General features: G+C 34.1%; 1 protein-coding gene across 1 annotated transcript in view; it reads left to right on the top strand.

Moving 5' to 3' along the window:
- Positions 1-21,615, top strand: part of LOC123656282 (fibrosin-1-like protein) — a 68,038-nt gene that overhangs the window by 21,493 nt on the left and 24,930 nt on the right. Inside the window, exons 3-5 of the mRNA XM_045591987.1 lie at positions 4,490-4,609; positions 5,015-5,050; positions 6,298-6,324. Coding sequence (XP_045447943.1) covers positions 4,490-4,609; positions 5,015-5,050; positions 6,298-6,324 — 183 coding nt within the window. The remainder of the gene's footprint in view (positions 1-4,489; positions 4,610-5,014; positions 5,051-6,297; positions 6,325-21,615) is intronic.

The following is a 21,615-nucleotide window of genomic DNA, read 5'->3' as shown; positions in this document are numbered from 1 at the left end:
ACTAATAAATAAATAAATATCTACACAATACATACACGGTCGTCTGTTCCTAAAGTAAGCAACTTAATGCTTGTGTTATAGGTATAACAGCCGACTGGTATAGCGACATATATATATTTTTTTCGATAAACATACTTATAAATTATATATATATATATATATATATATATATATATATATATATATATATATATATATATATATATATATATATATTAGAGATGCCACGAATATTCGGCGATTATTCGGTATTCGGCTATTCGGCCTCTTTTTTCGCTATTCGGTATTCGGCCGAATATGGTTAAACATTTGGCCGAATACCGAATAGCATTTTTTTTTAATTCCTACTAACTGTTTTTCCGCGACTCGTAACTCGCTCGCTCCGCGTAAATTATAGCCCATGTCCTTTCTAAGGCTCTAGAGTATCTGTGTACCGAATTTCATTTAAATCGGTTCAGCAGTTTGGGCGCAAAATCGTGATAAACAGATTTACTTCCTTATTTATGATAAAATACAGTAAGGATTACCAAATAAATTATGAAAAAACTCAAAATATTACTCACAAAGATATTTATTTAACCAAAAAAGAACTTATAAATTAATATTTAAAATCTACCAGTGGTAAGAAACAGACACAACAAACAAACTGCCAGTTTATTGTCATCACTATAAATTTCATAATAGTTCCAAATAGGCGATTTCTTATTAAATTGATTCATTTTGCTTTTCTCGAACAAACGGTGATATTTCTTATGGTAATCAATCAAATTAAATGTTATATTTTATTATACAGTAAGTACGACGCATCAACGACCAACAAATAAAACAGGTTGTAACACGACCGCGAAGTACGTATTACTTCAGCGATGTATGTTTAAATTCGCACGGTGACGAATTGTGTCTTGTCGCCCGCGAAAAGTACTAAGTGTGGCCGAATATTCGGCTGCCGAATGTTCGGCGCTTCGGCCAAGAGCCTCGCCGAACATTCGGTATTCGGTATTCGGCCAAATTACTATTCGTGGCATCTCTAATATATATATATATATATATATATATATATATATATATATATATATCAGACTCGGGGTGAGAATCGAACCCACAACCCTCGGAGCAAAAAGCAGGGTAACTACAAACTGCGCTAACGGGCTAGTCACGGTTACAACCAATAAAAGATATCAAAGCCCGTTGTCTAACAAATAAATTTAACCTCAAATCTAATGCAGACATCAATAGGTATAAAGCACAAACGTACTTCCGTTTAAAATTGGTTGCGGTGAAGTGAACACGAGTTGATTGCTTTCGACAGAGGCGCATCCTTATTGTGTTGTCGCTAAGAGCTGGCGATTTGCCACCGAATGCGGCCAAAATGTTTTTATTCCCGCTTCCGATATTGCAGTTTGCTTACGTCGCCCTCGATTTTCCTCATCGGAAATATATATGAACTTGTGTTACTTTCTTCTAATATTTAATAGAATGATCAAAACACATGTTTTTGCTTTTAAAAGAAATCCAAAAAAATATTGTTAAATTTCCGAAATAAAACTTTCACACATATTTTAATAGTCAAATTAAGTTAACATAGACATTGTTAGATGTTTGGCTTACAACGTTTTAACCAAAATAATATATATAATTATTACATTGCTTAAAATGAGATTTAATATTTAAAGCTAAATATTAAAATAAAACACGTAATAACTATTTGTAAAATCATGAACCATCAAATTTTATATTTTATAACTTAATGATAAATGACGTTAAAGTGAGCGATTATATAAAATTAAAATGCCTTCTTTAGTATTCAGTTATAGACAATTATTGTAATATATTTACATTAATGAGATATATTAACAATTCTAATTCTCATTAAAAAAAAATAATATTCAATATTATACGTAAACGTTAATTTCAAGACTGTATAAAAATTTGATGCACAGTTCTGTTTTTGTATTATCATTCACGGACCTGAATTAAACATTATATCGTGCATAATTTTGTATGAATACGTAATAGAATACATACCTTGGATGCTGCGTCTATTTCGATTCATGACACTAAATTCAAAATTAGTGAGCATATCAGCCACAATGCAATGGAAATGTTAATTCAATCACAGTTCCATTAGTTCGGCTTTCCGCAGTGTAATATTAATCTCGGAGCGGTCTGTCGCGAAATTCCATTTAGTAGCGCCGCGGGCTAACGACGAGCGCTGTTCACGCCAACGCCGACGCTCGCTGTGATTGATCCGATGTGATGTTGTGTGCCGGATTAAAACGCGATAACTTGAATGCTACAAATTGAAAATCCGTTAGCTTTACGCCAGTCATATGTTGGATATAGTTGTGAATTTTAAGATACAACATTCAACATTCTCTTTGTTAGTTTACTTCATTAAATTGTAATGAACTTATAATTAAAGTCCGAAACAGTAACTAATTACGTTTTATATTACTAAACTGTTAAAAATTTGTTTGATTTAAAGTAAATAGTGTCAATCTTTCCAACATATACATTAATTACACTGGTGCTACCGTAACGTCGTGGTGTACAGTAACAAGGACTTCGGTATCGTTGACAAGTTTCAACAAGAGAGTTACGTGCCGCGACATAAATAAATTATGCAACGTGCCACTTAACGACACAACACCTTGCCACCTCACTGCCGTCACCGCACTCGCCGACACGTCCTCCTTCCGCCCGCCACTCCATGATGACATATTTAATGCATCGATACTATTAATTGTGTATGCTCATCGAACACATTTAGCTAGGTACGGTATTTACTCATTTAAATTAAACAAGTAGAGATGCAACACAATTGACCTTAATATTTTAAACACGACACTTAGTACAGATATTATCCAGACATGCATGCAATAAAATATAGCCATTACATTTAAATGGCTTTTAAGAAGTTATTGCGAAAGCGTGATGTAAATGAAAAATACATAGTTAACGGTTACGTGTTTTGTAAACTAGAAAGCTACTTAATATCCTGTTCATATAAATTTAAATAAATTGTTTTTAAAAATTTTATACGATCTGTTCATTCGATACACAATAGAAGAAGTATATTCATGAAAAATGTAATTGAATGATTTATCGCATTGGTCACGTTTCGCCGCCATATGGAGTCCTCATGAATAAGTAATGTTCGGCAGCGGTCGTTGTTTCAATTAGCGGTCGTGTCGTCGGTCGAGCATCGCCGCCTGCCACCCGCCGCTGCTGAACCGACCGGAATGCCATTTATAAACTGAATCTCGGCCACCCTCCATTAAATCTTACAATCGCGCAGACATCGTAAACAGCAAGCCTCTACTTCAGTTTCAACGTCGTTCCCGTCGGTTTGCTTTACACAGCATCACAACAATTTTCTTTAGTTTAAAAGTTTATTATCAAGCATTTTTTATAAGCTGTAAGGTTAAGAAACTATGTACTTAATTTTGTTGTAATTGTTAGCAAGTGAAGTTATGTACTGAAAAGACTACTAAGAATACTCGCAAAAAGGTCACGCGGGTAGTCAGTCCATTATACAATTAGAGTGCGGTAATTAGAGAAAGCAATTACACATATGGTTTGTAACCCGTGCTACAATCGGCGCGTCACAATCCTTTCCGGATTAGTAAGATCTTCCTCGCCTACATAACAAGGATTAAATTGATGTTCGTGTCTTTGTTTCTCCCATTTATGTTAAGGATTGTAAAGCAATCCCTTATAATTACAATGGGGATATAATCGACCACATATGTCTTATTGTTATTTTGTTTGAGGGGAACGAAATATTATGTCTGGTCGACTTACAACATTAATAACACAAAAAAAAACATTGTAAAATACATTCCTTTCGAACAATTAAATTTCATATTTCAGAAGTGCGTTCGTTTATTTTGTACAAGATTTTCTTTTATTCCAACCAATATTCGCAGTAAAAACGAACGGCGTCCTGTCAATTTAGTGTAACAAATTTTCTCTTAAACATAAAGAACATGACTGAAAAAGGAACGCAAAATCAAATTGCGGACTAACTTATCCTAAGTAATAAAAACATGGAAGTTCACTGAGCGAGGGCGGTCGGAGAGTTATCCATTTACAGAGAGTTAGTCGTTTTATTTTCTTTTATCCGTCCCGTCGAGCGCTCATCGTTGGGCAGATTTGCTTCCCCCCGATTTCGTCTTTCGAACCCTCCCGTGAAATAGACGCGAAATGTGATAAATGGGATGCTCTTTTTATTGTTAAGTCCCGGGTGCGTTACGTTATAGGGAGGCCCATTTTAGCTTGAGTCCCTCTCTTATCATATTTTCTTATATCTAAGATACCGTTCAAATTTAAGAGGCAATGTAGAACGCTTTTATATCTTCATCTAATAATTTTATGCTTAAGAACCCTTAAAAATGGTGATATATTCGTCATTTGTTAGAATTTTTATGGATGTGTGTGATATAATAAAATAATCGGCTAGTAGGATAATTTTGTGCTCCTTCTGCAGGGTATAACGCTGCTTCACGACGCTGGTACGTCGGATGACAGTGGAAGAGCATCAGAACGACTCACGGGCAGTTCGGTGGCACCTCGCGATCCCGATTCCTCCCGTGATCGTCTTAGCGACGTATGTATATAATTTTGTAGTTTAAAAAATACCTTTCAAACATGTTCCATCCAACACATGACAGCTTTACTCGTTTTCACTTTACGTGTATACTTTCAAAATACGTGTATGTATTCCGATGGTGTCCGTTGTTGTAACGCTCACATTATTTTTTATTACGATGCATGTTAATTGTTTTCGGTGTTGTATGTTCTGTTGCCGATGCTACTTTCCCAGCCTTACCAATGAGAGTGCGACTTTACTAAGTGTGAAAAGAGATATTGACAAACAAGGTCCAATGTGTTGTTAAGTAATATTTCGAAAGTATAATCATATACAATCTCAACGTTTAAGGGAATGGCAATTAGGATAAGATTTCTTTAGACTTGAAAGTCTACTCACATCTTCGCTTTTTTCTCCCTGCAGGCCAGTAGCCGCTGTAGTTCCGGAAAAGGCTATATCGTGAGTATAACCTCTTGTTGTCCTTGTTTGGCGCCAAATACTTGATTCGCATGTCACACGCTTGTTAACTTAGCTTCTTACATACGCATGCTTAACTTGGTTTTATCATATAAAAATTCTTTCTAAAGCAGCACTACATAAATATTTACACGTAAAGTGCATCTGCTATACATATAATAGGTACAAAAGTTTTGCGTTAAAAGTCAAATATTATCTAGGTAAGATGATGCTTAAAAAGATTAATTTAATTTTCTTCTTAATTACATACACCTTTACTTACATTTAAATATTTATAAGTTTATAAATTCACTAGCTATGTCACGCGGTTTTACTTGTGTTAATTTGAGGAAAAAAACTTATTAAAATATCATTTAACACAAAAATAAGTTTTAAATTCGAACCAGTTGTTTCTGAGATTAGTGCGTTCAAAAAAACAAACTTTTCAGCTTTTTAATATTAGTATAGATAGAAAGATGTGTGTTGGTTGTACTATGGGTAACTTTCTTATAGCAAGCTGTGAATACCGTTATAAGAGTTGTTCAAAGGTGAAAGCCATATTTTTTTATTAGTGTGTGCAAATTTACCCTGATCACGCAACACAACACATAGGTCCCTGTTCGATATTCGATTCGTATAACACCTAAATCAAGAGATTTGTCGAGGCGCGCACTACGTACTCGTAACTTTACCTGCGCCTTGAATACTTCATTCTATGTTTATTCGAAATTGTAATATCTACGTGTAATCCCCCGTTGTTTCTCTCGGTGCGAACTTTGTAAATATACGATTTATTCGTCTGACTAAATTGTAATAACATTTTGTATTCCTCAGACATTTTATTAAGCTTTAAATTACGAATACGTTTCGAATGCTTTCATAATAATACTCTTGTCTAAATTGATTTGTAGCATACTTAAATGTATAAACAACAATAATATATCTCATGCCAACGATAATTTGCACAACTAATTCTATATTAATGTACAATAGTATTAAGTATACCGGAATATGCTAATAAGAAGATATTGATTATATCACATAGGTAGGCGTATTTAATCCGGCCGCGGATGACTAGTAATTAATTGGTGTTGATCTATGACTCATGAACGTATTATAAATAGCTAGTAAATTAGTGTGATACGCTTATAGCGCTTTTATAGTCTTTAAAATTCGGTGCATGATAAAATGCTATATAATATTTAGTTTGATTGACACTTGAATTTATTCTTTCTTTCTTTCTTTTGCAGTGTGATAGTGAGGGCGACGATGACAAGGCAAGTATTGTTCTTTTTAAAATTAACCCATTAGCGTCTATAGTTGAGTTTTTAACGTAAAATAATTAGACCACATATATTTTTTCTTCGAAAGTTGAAAAATTTAAAACAACGTCGAATATAAATGTCTGTGTAATGTATGTGGCGAAGTTGCTCGTTTCCCGTTTTATTACACGAGCGAACTCACTCGCACGGTGATTAATCTCACGGGAAGAAACGCCCCGAGCACCTGTTTACAAATTGTTTAGTTGCTATCTATTCCTCTAATTGGATTTTTGTCACTGACGATTTATTCGAATGCATTTCAGCGTACATAGTCCATTTAAATCAGGACCGAGTCGGACTTTGTGAAAGTACAGTTGGAGGGTAATAGTTTCGCTTTGTGCGGACTCAACGCGCTGTAGGAGCTTTACTAACTCGTCAACAGGTTGTGAAATGCGAGTTAAAAGCCAGAGTTGAACGTAGAACGCTTTACGGCGTGTCGACGTAGCAAAGGGCGCTGATTACGCGCCGTCGCTCTGTTTCGTAATTACAAGATTGGCGCAGTTGTGAAGTGCCCGTAATTAAGTACGTTATATTACGCCTTTTGCGGACTGAAAGTTCTCGTTTACATGATATTCGTTTAAGACCTTTACGTCATAACATTCGTTCTAGATATATTTACGAGTATACAGTATAAATTATTTTTTGACATTTCACTTAACCACACAAAGTAGTTTTACATGTTAAATCGAAAGTCTAATTTGCACAAGCGAAAATAAGTGCTACAATTTAACAGCGTCTCTCGTTCAAATCCAAAAAGCTTTAAAGACTGATAGCATTGTTCGCAAACGCTGGTAATTCAGATTCAACCGCATTCCTCTTAATCTAATTATGCCTGTCCGCTTCGCTGCCCTCCACTCTGCCTCCCGTATCTTTGCCTAATGCTTTAACTTGGTAAAAAGCATTTTGATAATAAATGAAAACAATTGTATTCATAATAACACTTTATGAAATCATTACAAAACGATAACACCTGAGTTAAAATTATGCAATAATATCAAATAATATAATTGTAGCAATCGTTGGTTTGACAAGTACCAATTCAGAGCGACGTCGAATAGAATAGGCTCATAATAACCGCGAATAATTATTTCAAGCATGTTTTCATCCCGCTGATACGTGATATGGTTTTATGGTCGACTTGTACACCTTTATGTGACTTTAATTAATAATTTAATGTTATTAACAGTGCCTGCGAGCTTATACACTGACTTGACTTTGTGTCGCTTAAGATATTCTTTAAATATACTTTGCTTAAAACTCTTACTAAAAAGTTATTGAGTTGATCTTTCTAAATACATATATACATAAATATTACACAGAAACAATCTCGTCACAGTTTTATCGTCTGTAATTTTAGGTTATGGATAAACAACCCGACCTTTACTTTTGTGTGCATTGAAAACGGTCAGTTATGGGTATTATAATTACGTTGTTAAAATAATACTATACATAATCATAAATATTTTATTCACTTAATCTCTAAAAATGTTTCCTCCTTTATTTGAAATTGTACGATTTTATTATACCTACTATTACAATTCTTTGTTACTAAGTAATAATTTTTACTAAATCAGAGTAACTAACAATAGTATATTAGAAACAGTATAAACGTTTTACAATCATTAGTTAATATATTATGACATAATCGAATTGAAAGTTGAGTGGCACAATAATGTCGGTAAATGGATATCTAAGGAGGAAATCAGTCTCGGTTCCGCTGTTGTCGTGTTGATTAATTTAATTATCCCGAGAGGTTGACTGTGTTGGGAGGATCGCTCCGAGCTCGGAGTTTGAGCAACACGTATTAAGGAGATTTCTCATAGATCGAGATGTAATACGCTCCTATTGATATTAATTTATCGAAGGTTAATCTCAATTAATTGTTAGTAAGTTAGGTTTATTTTAATACTTGTAAAAGTAATCAAAATCGTCTGCTCTTTTGTTTTCGGTAAATTTCAATAAGGGTGTTACGAATAATAATAATAATAAATTTAAAAACGTTTCAAAGAATGAATCATTTGGTTTCTCACACCAGTATCATATCTTGAAAGAATATTAATCAACTATTAAAAATTCAGTTTGTACGAGACTTAAAACAAAATTCAAATCGTAAATATAATATTGTACACACAATGCATATATATCTTTTTTAAATTCATCGGTTGATCCTTTACACGTTTATTGATATTATCGATGCCGTATCTAAATACTAAAACAAAGCGTGTTAAGCCCATCGGAACCAAAGGAATCAACACTGTTTCAAGTTACATAATTGAAAGGTTCCTTTTATCGGGTAATCTTATTTTCAAGTGCTCGACTCGGGTGCCCGGTTTATGCGATGAGTCCCAAGCGAGAGGTAGCATTTATAGTGCTGGCTCCACTTAGCCGGAGTGCGCCACTAACTCGATCCGATTCAAGTTGGGCTATTTACACTCGGGGTTCAATTATGCTTCCACTTTGATATGCAAATCCGTTCGCGTTTGGGTAATTACGTAGACGCTTCCCAGGTTCCGTTGCAAACGTCAGTTTGAGCTTAACATTAATTTATTTGACTTGCCAGAACCACGCTTCTGCTGGTTCATGCGCTTTGAACAACTCCGCTCTATTTGAATTTTCCTTTATCTTGATTATAACAAGATGTGTGAATTGTAAATTAATGAGCGTGATCTTTTTGTTTTTGAAAAATTGTTTGTTTTCTATCTATAAAATAAAATGTCTTAATTTTTTTTTTTTCAATAAAAAATAATTAATAATTGTTTCTGTAATATTTAATATAAGTTCACAGGATATAAGAATAATAAGAAACATAGTAATGTTAACAACGAATTAATTCACAGTATAAAATACTTAAAATCTAAAAGTCCTCAAATGATAATATAATAAACGTAATTTTCTGCTTTAAGCACTCGTTGTAAATTGCTTGAACAAACTAACCTCACTCCAAAGTTACCTCGACTATTAGTTCAGCTGAAATGGGAGTGTGCAGCTAGTGATGCAACGCCTGTCTGACCACGGTCATTTGGGATTGTTTAGAGCACACTACCATTCCCTGGTTTATAACTCAAATGAATTAATCTTTTACTAAAAAAACGTTTACAATTTTTTATAAACCGTTTTTTTATTCGAAATATAATATTTTAAACATACACAAATATTTTACATAACGAAACTATAACAACTTAATTATATTATGTCATACCTTATTGATTAAAAATGTTTATATCATCTATATTAAATGTTTTATCCTCTTACGCCGATTTGCACGAAAAGAAATTAAAATTTAAGTAGTGATTAGACTAATTTAATCGCAAGAATTGTATGAAATTCTTGTGATTAAATTAGTTTAATCTCTACTTAAATTTTAATTTTGTTTCGTGCAACTCGGCGTTATGCCCAAGAGTATTCAGGAAGCCACTATTTGCTAACTTGATATTGAATTAACAAACAGGCACAGTAACAAGGAAATCAGTAGTGGAACACAAACTTGTAACTTGAGAGAAGGTACATTTAAATAATTACATATACATTACTACCGCTCTGGTGTAGTGGTGCGAGCAGTCGCCTAAAACACCGACGGCTTGCGGGTTCGATTCCCCGCTCAAGATGAATATTTGTATTTGTATAAATATTTCTTTCCGGTTTGGATGTCTATCCTTGTGGTCTCCCCACCGTGTCTTCGAGAAGGGTACCTTCGGTTCCGGTTAGTATCATAAATACCCGATAGTGATCGTTACTCATACTAGGGAACATATCCGCCAACCCGCAGTGGAGCAGCGTGGTGGATTGAGTTCCAATCCTTTTCCTACATGGGAAAAGTGACCTATGCCTAGCAGTGGGATATTAATACAGGCTGAAGCGATGTTGAATATCTTTAGTTTTGACTCGATTTAAAAATATATATAATAATTATCGAATGTTATAATAATAATAGAAAACTGCAATAATAATAACAGTGATGACGCTAGACTAACATTAAATATTATTGCATTACCATAAGACACTGTATAGCCATCATACATGACTACATAAGAATCGGACATTTTTTGCCGGCCAGGGTAACCCACCGCAACGCCGCCCCTACAGAAACTTCGTTCCAATAACAAAATCTAGAGGGAAAATGCCATATGAAATCCGTAAAACCTCAATCACTCATCAGGTAGCGTATCACTTCTAGTCGATTAGCTCGGGCGGATCGAGGTGAACACAATCTGCGCACAAGGCCGTGTAGGGGGAGCATTAATAAGCACATGAATACCAATATACTGGTAGCGGCTATCAATTTTGCTTTCATGTGCTATGTGTTATCACCTTACACATTAGGCCCACTTACGATGTATCGTTATGAGACGTTCTTTCAGATAAAATGTTAGAAACACATTTGACCCGTTACGATTAAATTTTAGTAATACGTAGTTATTTTAGTAAAATTTGTTCTGATTTCGATTAGTTTACAATCGTTTTGAAAATTGTATGGAGTAGCTTCGAGAGAAATATTTCATCACGATGCACTGGTGGGTGCCTCTTGGAAGGATTACCTTACGCAAACCAGCCTCGGTTAATTGAAAGAGCTTCATTTAGTGTAATATTTTATGGCGTGGAGTCTGGCGCGCTGCGGTAAGAGTTTGTGGTTTCGCTTCAACTTGCACCAATCTTTCCATAGCGCCATCTCACCAGACTACCGCTTTACATTCTTTGTGATACGCCGTGCAATAGAAATACAGTTTAATCATCTACGGATTATAATTATACCTATTCTTTTTTTCGTAAACATTTTTGTCAATTTTTGTTTTATTGGGGATATTGTTTTGTACAACAAAAGAAAATAGTTTTCTTGACTTTATGTATTATTTTTAGTATTATTTTTCTTGTAAGTATATTCTTTTAGGTGGTTTGTGCGTTTAAAAAATGTTGCGCTGAATATTGATGTGGAAACAAGCCATAAAGTAGGCATTGGGGGCGTGTTATAATTAGCGTTAAAATCGGAGGGATCATTCTGCGGCTCGCCGACATGAGCCGCAATAAATCGCCTACACCCGTGACCGTGCTGCGGCACGCGAGATAAGAGTCATCGTGACACTATCTACTGCTACTACATTGTTGCTCTCCCAACAGCAATATAAACCTCACACGACGTTTACGTCCGTGGCGAACATTTTATTACTTTTCGCACCTACAACACGCAATCTCTCTGAGTAATCATAGTTCACAGGATCGTATGCATCACGCGTTCTCCTATATCCATTAAATAAATCGTAACGTAAATACGTAAGTTTAATAAATTATAGCGAACTATGTACATAGCTGCGTGATTAACATAATGTTTCTGAAATGTTCCACTTTTGTCTTGTAAACGAGCATAAAGTGAAAGAACAAATTGCGAGTTTCCCCAGTATTTTCCTCGCTCGGAAAAATATATGTTTTATTAAAGCTCGGTATTTCCGAGAGCGAGGCAACCCTCCGGGCGGTCGGCGGAGGGTGGCGGGCGCGCGCGGAGGGTGAGGTCGGCGGCACGCCAGTGTATAACAGACACTGGAAGGATATAAAACATATTTACGCGCCTATAAAGTACTCTCGTACGTTCGCTCTCCACCATTTTCTTTGTTCCTTGCTCACAGCCAATAATAATGCTTTCTCTCGTTCTGTTAAACTTATTTCGCTTCCGTCTTATCTCGCTTTACTTCGACGCTTTTATTTATAACCAAAGTGGCGAAACAAAATAACCTCATATAAAAGGTTGAGGGCAATAAATGTTCCATTGCCACTTATTGATTATTCTTTGTGGCTTTTACTTTTAGTCCTAAAATTTGACGCATTATTATAATTAAATAAATAATTCATTTTAATTTGTTTATTTAGAAGAATAAATAATAATTTACTGTTAGAATTTGTGACAGACTAAATTATAATCCATCAAATTGTACAAGCTAGAGTACCCGCTAATTCAGGATATTATTACTCCTGGCAGCGAATTTTCATCAAATTTCTAAACTGGATACTACAAGAAAAATATAAAATGAACGTGTCATTTTAAAGTCAGCGAATGGAAAAAGAAGTGCATTCTTGAACCTATTCAGACTAGAAGCCAAAGCGTTAACAGTAAAGCGAGGAGCGTCTTAATCTTGTGTGACAGTACAGCTCGGAGCAGAAACCCCTTGCGTAGGTGAGAGGGTGTAATAACAAGTCGTCCCACCCCTCTCACTTCTTATCGTCCACAAGCTTCCCGCTTGCAAACTTCGAATACCCGTATTATACCCTCGTGTTAAACAGATTGACTCGCATAAGACTGACTTGCAATTTACACTCGTCGTCGGTTTTATTGATATAAATATAATGTAAAGTAATTGTTTATATAATTATTATTATTAAATTAATAAACTGTTATTTCTTGAAATATTGTTTTAATTTATATAATAACTAGAATAAGTTCAGGTATATTATTATATGTGCAATGCGCGTTTGTCGTGACGTCGTAAGCAACAAAGACGCTCCGTCAAAGGGTAGTAATTATCCGCAGGCGGGCAAGTGTTAGCACTAGGCGTTGAAGTCGGCATATCTCTCGACGGATCAGCAGTTCACTCGGGATGCACTCTGCGATTCCGTTTGTCACGGTAACCGGCTGCGGTGTGAGCTCTCGCTCTGATAAACGCATGTCAACGTGCTTTGACTACTAACAGTCTAACCGCTACGCTACACCAATCTGTAGGCTCAGATAAGATTATATATTATGTGCAATACGTAACATTTGTTGTGTCAAAAAAAAGGAGATGTCAAAAAAATTACATTTTTGCACTTATTGTGAACTATGGTTCAAAATATTAATATGTCTTATGGCAAAACGGAAATGTCACTAATAATATATTGTACATTAAGTAAATTACAATTATCTAACAAATCGTATGAGCTGTCTTCTTATTAATTGCCCATTGTGAAAAGTTCAATTGTATGTACTTTTTTCACATCACGGATATATAACTCGTCACAATGCATCAATTGTTATAGCGTGCTCGCTTAGTATAATCAGATAATTAGACTTCTATAATATAATTACTCAAAAGAAAATATTGCAAATAAAGGTATCAATAACTAATAAGGTGAACGTCACATACGGAGATTATCCGCAAAAGCTATTCACACGTCGCCGTGTGAGCGAATACGGACGGGACGTTATTAGCCGACCGCAAAGTTCACCGGAATGCTTTAAATACAGATACAGACGAACTCTCCGATTCACAAAATGCGCCTAATTTATTTTTACCTTCGGCAATTCACTCAACTCCTCCTTTTGTTTACATAGGTATAGAATACGTACTATTATTTGCAGGGTGAGTGCAAAGTTACTCGCGTACTCTAGATAATTCTTTTCGCAGATACTGGACTCCTTTCTTGTTTTGTTAACAAGTCTTAATATATAAACAACATTTCAGTAATTCGGTGTTAAAAAAAAAAGAAATATATACGAAATATAAGAAATAGGTCTAGTAAAAAGGTAACGAAAAGCCACGCTTTTATGTAAACTTGAACTTGCTATTTTTCAATAGAATTTTTGCCACGTAGTTATTTAAATCATGTAACAAGAAAATAACCGCCTTCAAAGTCACCGTTTAGTATATGATCATAAATTAAACATAATTACATAGTTCCGACAAAGAGCAATATATGTATTCAGTCTGGAGCGAAATTATTATAAAGTAATCTAAGTTAGACGATCCGTAGAGAGATAAGGGGGTTGACAGGTGTTTAAATATACGCTAAACCGCTTCCCCATCCGCAAGATATTCGCAGTATTACAACCTCGATGGATTCATTTGAGCTGCTATTTAAGTATTAATAGTTAGATCCCTTCGGAAATCATCCATTTCACTTTAGACGTATAACGTATTTTAACGTAACAAAAGTATTTAAAGAGAAACAACATATAAAGTGTACTCGTATAATAAAAACTACGGTAATAACTTAAACTAAATCGAAAACGTAAGCTTAAACAAAGCTATGAAATATGTGTATTATTTTTAGCTTACAATTTAAACATGATTCATTTAAAACAACGAACAAGTTTGAACATTGAAGTCCAGAATATCTAACTAGCCCGTCTGTCGACGTTCATTTTAAGGCTTTTAATTGACTACCGTAGATCGTTGCCTAAGCTCATCGCTCGACACATTGCTGTCATAATAATCATGCAAATTTGCACAATGCTTCCTCAAAATAAAATTTTTGTAAATTTTTAAGCATTTTATAATACTATTTATATATTTAAAAAAACCCCATCAGCTAATTCTAGTTAATCATAATTGTCACTACCACAACCGATTGCTCTAATTCAATTAGGATTCAAAACACGTTAAAAAGATTGAAATAAGACTTTAATGGATATTCGAACGAGTAGAACCGGTCCTATCGTGGCGCGGGCACGTGTAATATCACCAATGTACATTCTCTCGAGCTCATTAAAGCGGTTTTTGTCCTCGCCTCATGTTTATCTTATTAACGGACCGAACCCTGTCACTACTAAATCCCTTGCAATTTCTTGTAACGCCACCGGAGATCAATTACGTTTTGCGTTTTTTTAATACACTCTTCTATTATACTTAACACTTACGTCACCGGCTATTTTATTACAATGTTTCAATGGAACTAAGAAAATTATGTACCATTTTTATAACGACAATAAATCTAAAAATAATCTAAAACAGCCAAATAAACACTTTATCAACCATGCGGTAATACAATTATCGCTTTCCCATCTAGAACACCACGCCCAGTGCACACAACCATTCTTTATAACCATTTAAGTAATTTGCCGCTACCCGTTATTTATCAATTAGTATTTTACTACAGCAATCAGTATACTGGCAGCTTTATAAGGTCGACGTTGTTTATCACATTATTTAAACAGACCTGCTTTGTTATGCCATAAATTACAAGCGAATATTGCACGAGAAGACAGATCATTATTTTATATGTATCCTAAAGCAGTGTTCTCGGCACTTTAGCGTACGTTGTCGGATTATTTCCCTCTTTATGCCGTCGAGCTAGATGCGTCGACCACTTTGTTGTTTTATACTTTGTCTCGAAGCGACTTTATGCATCGCCTCATTGCTCTTCGCCGTTTAGCTTAGTTTTCCCTCTTTATTTTCAGCTCACGTTACTATGTAAATTTATTTTTAAAATACGAGACTCGACAACGGGTGTTTTTTAGAAAAGCTATCTGTTGACTATAATATTGAAATTATGCATAAATGAATTATTTTAATGGTTATACGTAATTAAACTGACATTGATGATGTTCATTTGTGATACAAATATAAGGAAGTAAATATTAGTGCTTTATTTCAAAGTTGCTTTAAAATACGAAATATAGTTAGCGAATGTAATAAAACGTAAAAAGTAAGCGACAAAACAAATACAAAAGTTAATTTTGGAATTAAGTTTTATCATCAAGAACAAATTGCCTAAACCTAAAATAAGTCATTAAAACCTTTAAAGTACTCACTAACTAACTGCATTTTTATAGAGCGGTGAAATAACAAAATAAGTTAGCGCAGCTATTGCGTCCCTATTTTCTCAGTTTCACGGAAACAAGCTTGAAAATTCGCTTTAATATCTTTGTTCTACAGCGCTTTACAACTCTCATGTTGCAACAAAACCCGTTTGTCAGGATATTTTCAAGATTTTTACTTTAAGTTAAACTTTTATAAAATAAACAAATCTATATTACTAATACTTTAATTACGTTGTCTAAAATATTTAGATCTAGTACGAGTATAGGCAAACAAACAAAGGGCTCTGTTAACTGCAATGTAGTAATGCATATTTGGTAGTCATAAATGATTCTACTATTGCATAGCATGTGTTGCAAAACATATTTTTTTTTGTCGTTCTTTGTAGGTTTTGTAATAATATAACGTTTTTACAGACTAATAGATGTAGGGTGAGCGAAATATTTGTAGTTTTCAGGGAAACATTATTTTAGGTTTTTTAAGCACTTGATTAATTGAAGACAATTTAATGTCATTTTTAATTTTAACACGCCTGAAATTTATATATATTTCTGAAAAAATATTTAGTAACTTTACATAATTTACCAGTAGCCAAACTAGCTGAAATTACTAGTATAGTGTTAAAGAGTGACCCGATTACTCTCATCGTGAAATTGTGTTTAGCGAGTTTATTCATTACTCGGCACCGCGAACGCTCTGGGGGCGGCGTGGAGACGGTCGGCCCCCAACCGCCGCTCTGCTCAGTTTATGGATATAACCTCGACAAAATACCCCTAAAATTGAACTGTTTTTATTACGTACTCTCTTTATCTCTTTTGGTTTGTTGTGCCCTTTATACGGCGTTATAATTTTATTAGGGAGTCTGAAGCACATTAAATAATGATTCATATTACTTTTATTTGTACAACGGAGCTTATTTAATAAAATATTTAGTAAGGTTTCAGATTAAATATAAAAAAGATAATTAAGAAAAGCCGAAAGCGATATAATAGATATTTATTATTTTGAAACATCTATTTTAAGAATATGTACGATGAGCTAGAAACTGTTTTCGCAATGTTAAATATTGTTGTAACTAAATTTATTACTGAATAGGTCTATTTTCAAATAAAATTAGATTTTTCTGTATCATTAAATGTAAACAATACTTATATGTCAAATATTTTGCTAGTGCTATAAAACAAAGCGGCTGGCAAACGACCAAGTTGCGCAGTGCGATACGAGTGGATGGGCGCACGATTTGCAGCGGCAACGCTTACACTGGTTACAAAGACAAACGTCACATATGTATCCCGCATCGTCTCTTTGCCTCTCATCGCCGTGCTTAGAGCAGATTTGTACGAATTCATTTTAAATGGAGCTGCCAGATCGCAATTACTCTCCCTTTGAGCATACGGAATGCGTTCTATATGACATTCAATTCAATTTCGCGCACAAAGCGCGCGTCGAAACTCTGTTTCTCTTTGACCAGAGCCTCTTGTGCAACTATGTTTTGTAAACGAAAAAGCTTCAAGTTAACACACTGAATGTTTGCTTAGTTTAGAGAAAATACATAACACCTGTTATGAAAGATATTGAAGATGAAGTGATACTAAAAATGTGTGGAATTATACTGGACGACGGAAAATTTTTTTATTATATGTTTTTATTAAACATAAAGTGTTGGAATTTTATTTTTGATATTTATAACACAATTACTAGAAACTTAGGTGTAATATTTATTGACTTCGATATTCTACTAGCATTAGCTACTAGCATTTCAGACCGCTTGACGCATAACCAAATTGTCGCTTGATCGACGTTGTCAAGTGTATAACAACCGAGTTGGCAACCCTCAGTACATTCCCGAGATGAACTCGTACATCTGGCTATTGTCGCGTGCTTTTTATTAACGTCCCGTATTAAGCTTTCTTTAACGATTGAATAAACAGTACTTACTTTTAAATTCACAAATATAATCCCCTGCCTAATTTTTTTTTATGGCTAGTATAATTACTTTAAGAACACCGTATAATTTTAATTACATAAATACAATGTTATTAGTGTGTCGCCTACATCCACTAATTCCAATGAATAAACATTTGTAATATACATTCGAAAGCGCTATAAAAAGTATTAAATTACTACCAATTTATAATCTTTTGTTGATAGGCCTTTTCACGCTCTAATTAATTATTATTAAACTATCATAATCATTCACATTGCTATTTCGACGTTTTAGTTTCTTAGGTAAAGTGAATTTTACATGCACAGGTTCACTTGAGTTAATTAATTTACGGGAAGCAAGGTATGGCTCGGTTCGTTGAATAAATTGGAGTTGCGGCGTCAGTAATCCCGACGCAGTACAACGCTGGCAACAAAGGCTGTCGTAGTGCAAGATGGAGGCCTAATGTACAATTATTATTTATTCATATGTGTAATGATATTGTCGGTTGCTGTCCCTCGTTGCGGCATTTGTCCTACCACTCGTGTCTCGCCGCTACATTTACGCTCACTCGGTCTTTTTTCGACCATTATCCTCTTTTTACTTTTTTCGAGCCGTAAGGAAATTTAAAATTTATACCATTAAATTGTCAACTTGTCAAGCTCAGGTTTAATCATTGTTGCAGAATAAATAATCATATAAATAAAATGTAAAACTCGAGAACGATTATTATTACAAGAGATATTGTCTTGGAAAATCGTAATATAAATTTTATTATGAACACGCTATACCCATAAAGATTTTGTTAAAGTGGAACCAGAGTAAGCGAGCGAGAACAATATTACACTTGAGAATTTTTATTCAAAAGATATGAGATGCGGTGGAGCACTCGCAAACGGTTAGATAATGTCGGCGGATACTTGACGCAGTCGTTGAAAATTTTATGTCACCTCGCACTGCATCGTCGACCGCATCTCTCGTTTCTGCTATTTCAAAATATTTTAGATGAGAGTTTCGCTTTAAATCAAATGCATGTCGGAAATATGTTAAGGGAATTCCAATAAATAGGTATGATATGTATGACGAGTAAAAAATATTTTATTTCCTGATATAAGATTCAATACAAAATCCTAAAGCTCGTAGCTCTTCATAAATCTTAAGGGATGAATCGTTTTGTGTTGTCGACACTCCCCGTATTTCCGTGCCTCCGTAGTTTCTTTGTCACAAATCCTGATTGCAACTTCTCAGTGCAGTACGCTTAGCGCAAGCACTGCGCTCGACAAAGGTTTTAAAATTTTAAATTTAAAACCACCTCCATTTTGTGTTCGTTCCATTGTTGTGTAGATTCAGTGAAATACATTATTCTTCTATGAACTTCGAACGTTTCTATTTTGCGATAGGCTGACTACAAATCTTAAGGTATACAAATTTTAAATTAAAACCTTTATTTTTATGTATGTACAAAATTACATTCCCTTACATTAAAAGTTTTTTACTATTTCACAAGTTGATTTTCTGAAACTTTAACTCAAATTTATTTACGCTAAATGAATTTAATCTATACAAATAAATAAAACTGGAGTGTCTGTTTGTAATATTAAAAGAACCACTTTTTACTAAATGCATATGGACATATACCAAAATAACATTTCTTACAATTTTTGTCTGTCTGTCTGTTTGTTCCGGCTAATGTTTGAAACAGCTGGACCGATTTTGATGGGACTTCACTGGCAGATAGCTGATGTCATAATGAGTAACTTAGGCTACTTTTGTTTCAGAAATTTATTTATTTTATAACTCTACGAACTGAACAATCACTTTTTTGTTAAATTCCACGCGAACGAAGTCGCGGGCACAGCTAGTATTAACATAAAAATAAAGCTTAAGAGCAATGTTAAAAATGAAATCACGCACATGAATTATGCTCGGTACAAAAATAATTTAACAATTCGACCACCGCAAATTGAATGAGGTTCGAAATAAATCCCGCGGTCGTTATTTGACTCCCAATTCCCTCCCGAATGGGATTGCACCCCTGTTTGCGAAGCTCACAATTTACCCAACAAAAATATCTGTCATAGATATTCATAATGGATTATATAAACATAGTTTAACAAGCATTTATTGTAATTTTCTTCCTTCCTTCATATTTTTTTTTTTTTTTTTTTTTTTATAAACTGAATGATAATAACTTTCGTCTTTCTTCACTTGTTGGTAGTGCACTAACTCTATACCGTTTTGGCTCTTAATATTTTGTTTGTGAACAGTTCTATATTTTTGTAATATGATTTAAGTGATATTTCTGACTTCGAACTTTGAAATTAGATGATATAGATGAAAATAGGACTAGGGTGACGACAAAATTTTTACAAAGACTGAATTGTATTCGGCATTATTAAGTATGTAATTAGATGATTGTGCTTGCTCGCAAACGAAAAAAAAAAATCGAAATCGCTCCAGTCAGTCAAAAGTTCTGAGGAATACATAAAAAATAATACAATAGAATTGAGAACCTCCTATTTTTTGGAAGTCGGTTACAAATGGGTAGAATATTACAAAGTTCAGCATTTACCAAAATGACTTAAACCGTAGTCATAGCCAGCTCCCTACCTCATTAGAAGCCCCAATCCCGAGGGCCGGTGTCGTAAACCAATGCTCTAATGCATCGTAAGTGTTAATTACAGTTGTCACTCCACAAACGTGCGGTTAACAAATCATGTCGTTACGTTATTCTACAATCGAGGACACTAATTTACAGCGAAAAAAATTGTTTGTATAATAAATTGTTATGCCTCCAAGCGTTCTCAGCGGCTAAGTCGATAAGCGCCGTTTTTATTGCGTCATTAACGGGCTGCGAGGGAAGCCGAGCGATCCCAATCTGCGTAATCAATGCCGGAAGCAATCCACGTCACGTTAAGTAAGGCTTAATTGGTGTTAAAATATAAACACAACCCTTCAAAAGACCCATTTTTTCGTACCAATTAAATTTAATAACTACTTTGACTGCAGGTTTTATGGTAAATAAATAAAGTATGTATTTATAATATTAGGTATAAAATTGAATATTATTATGTATTTAACTTATAAACTAAATTATTAATAATAGAAACAAGTAAGTCATTCTAAATGGAAACTGTGTGTCTTAAATATTATCTTCAAAATATTATTAAGATAAACGATGATTTTCTAAAAGGTATTGAATTAAATTTCAAGAGAAATATAACAATGTGTACTATTTCCTCAACATTACTATCAAATTTCCGGTTTAAAGCTTCCCTTTTGGAATAAAAATAAAACTGTTTCCTCTTACGTATTAAATAAAATGAAATGACAAATTCTAAATTATTGTATTTAATTGTATAGCAGTTTAACGATAAATATTACATAAAGGAAGAAATCGGTGCGTTGTAATAATGACTAAATACTATATAGCCTGTTGGCTATATTCAGAAAACGAGTCGTTTTTATTAAGAACCTTAAAATTTCGAACAATACATGTTTTAAACTTAACAATTCGTAAGCAATACAAAACGTTTTTATGAATTTAGTCATAGCCAATAGGACATAAGGCTAATTTACAGTACCTAGAAAAATAAATAAACTTTGTATAGTAATTGTATCAAAATTTCTTTTGAATTATTAATGAGGTGAATACAAAGCAATACTGAGTTTATAACAAGGTGTCAGTAACGTGTAATTTGTTTGCAGTTTGATGATATAAAGCAGGTCCTCGCCGGTTATACTGCAAGCCACGACATTATTTCATTTGTTCTGACATCCGGTAATTAATACTCGCGTAATCCGACCAGCCGACAAATATAC

This window comes from Melitaea cinxia, chromosome 9 (assembly GCF_905220565.1).
Source record: "Melitaea cinxia chromosome 9, ilMelCinx1.1, whole genome shotgun sequence".
Taxonomy (NCBI): Eukaryota; Metazoa; Arthropoda; class Insecta; order Lepidoptera; family Nymphalidae; genus Melitaea; species Melitaea cinxia.
This window is presented reverse-complemented; position numbering and strand designations above follow the sequence as displayed.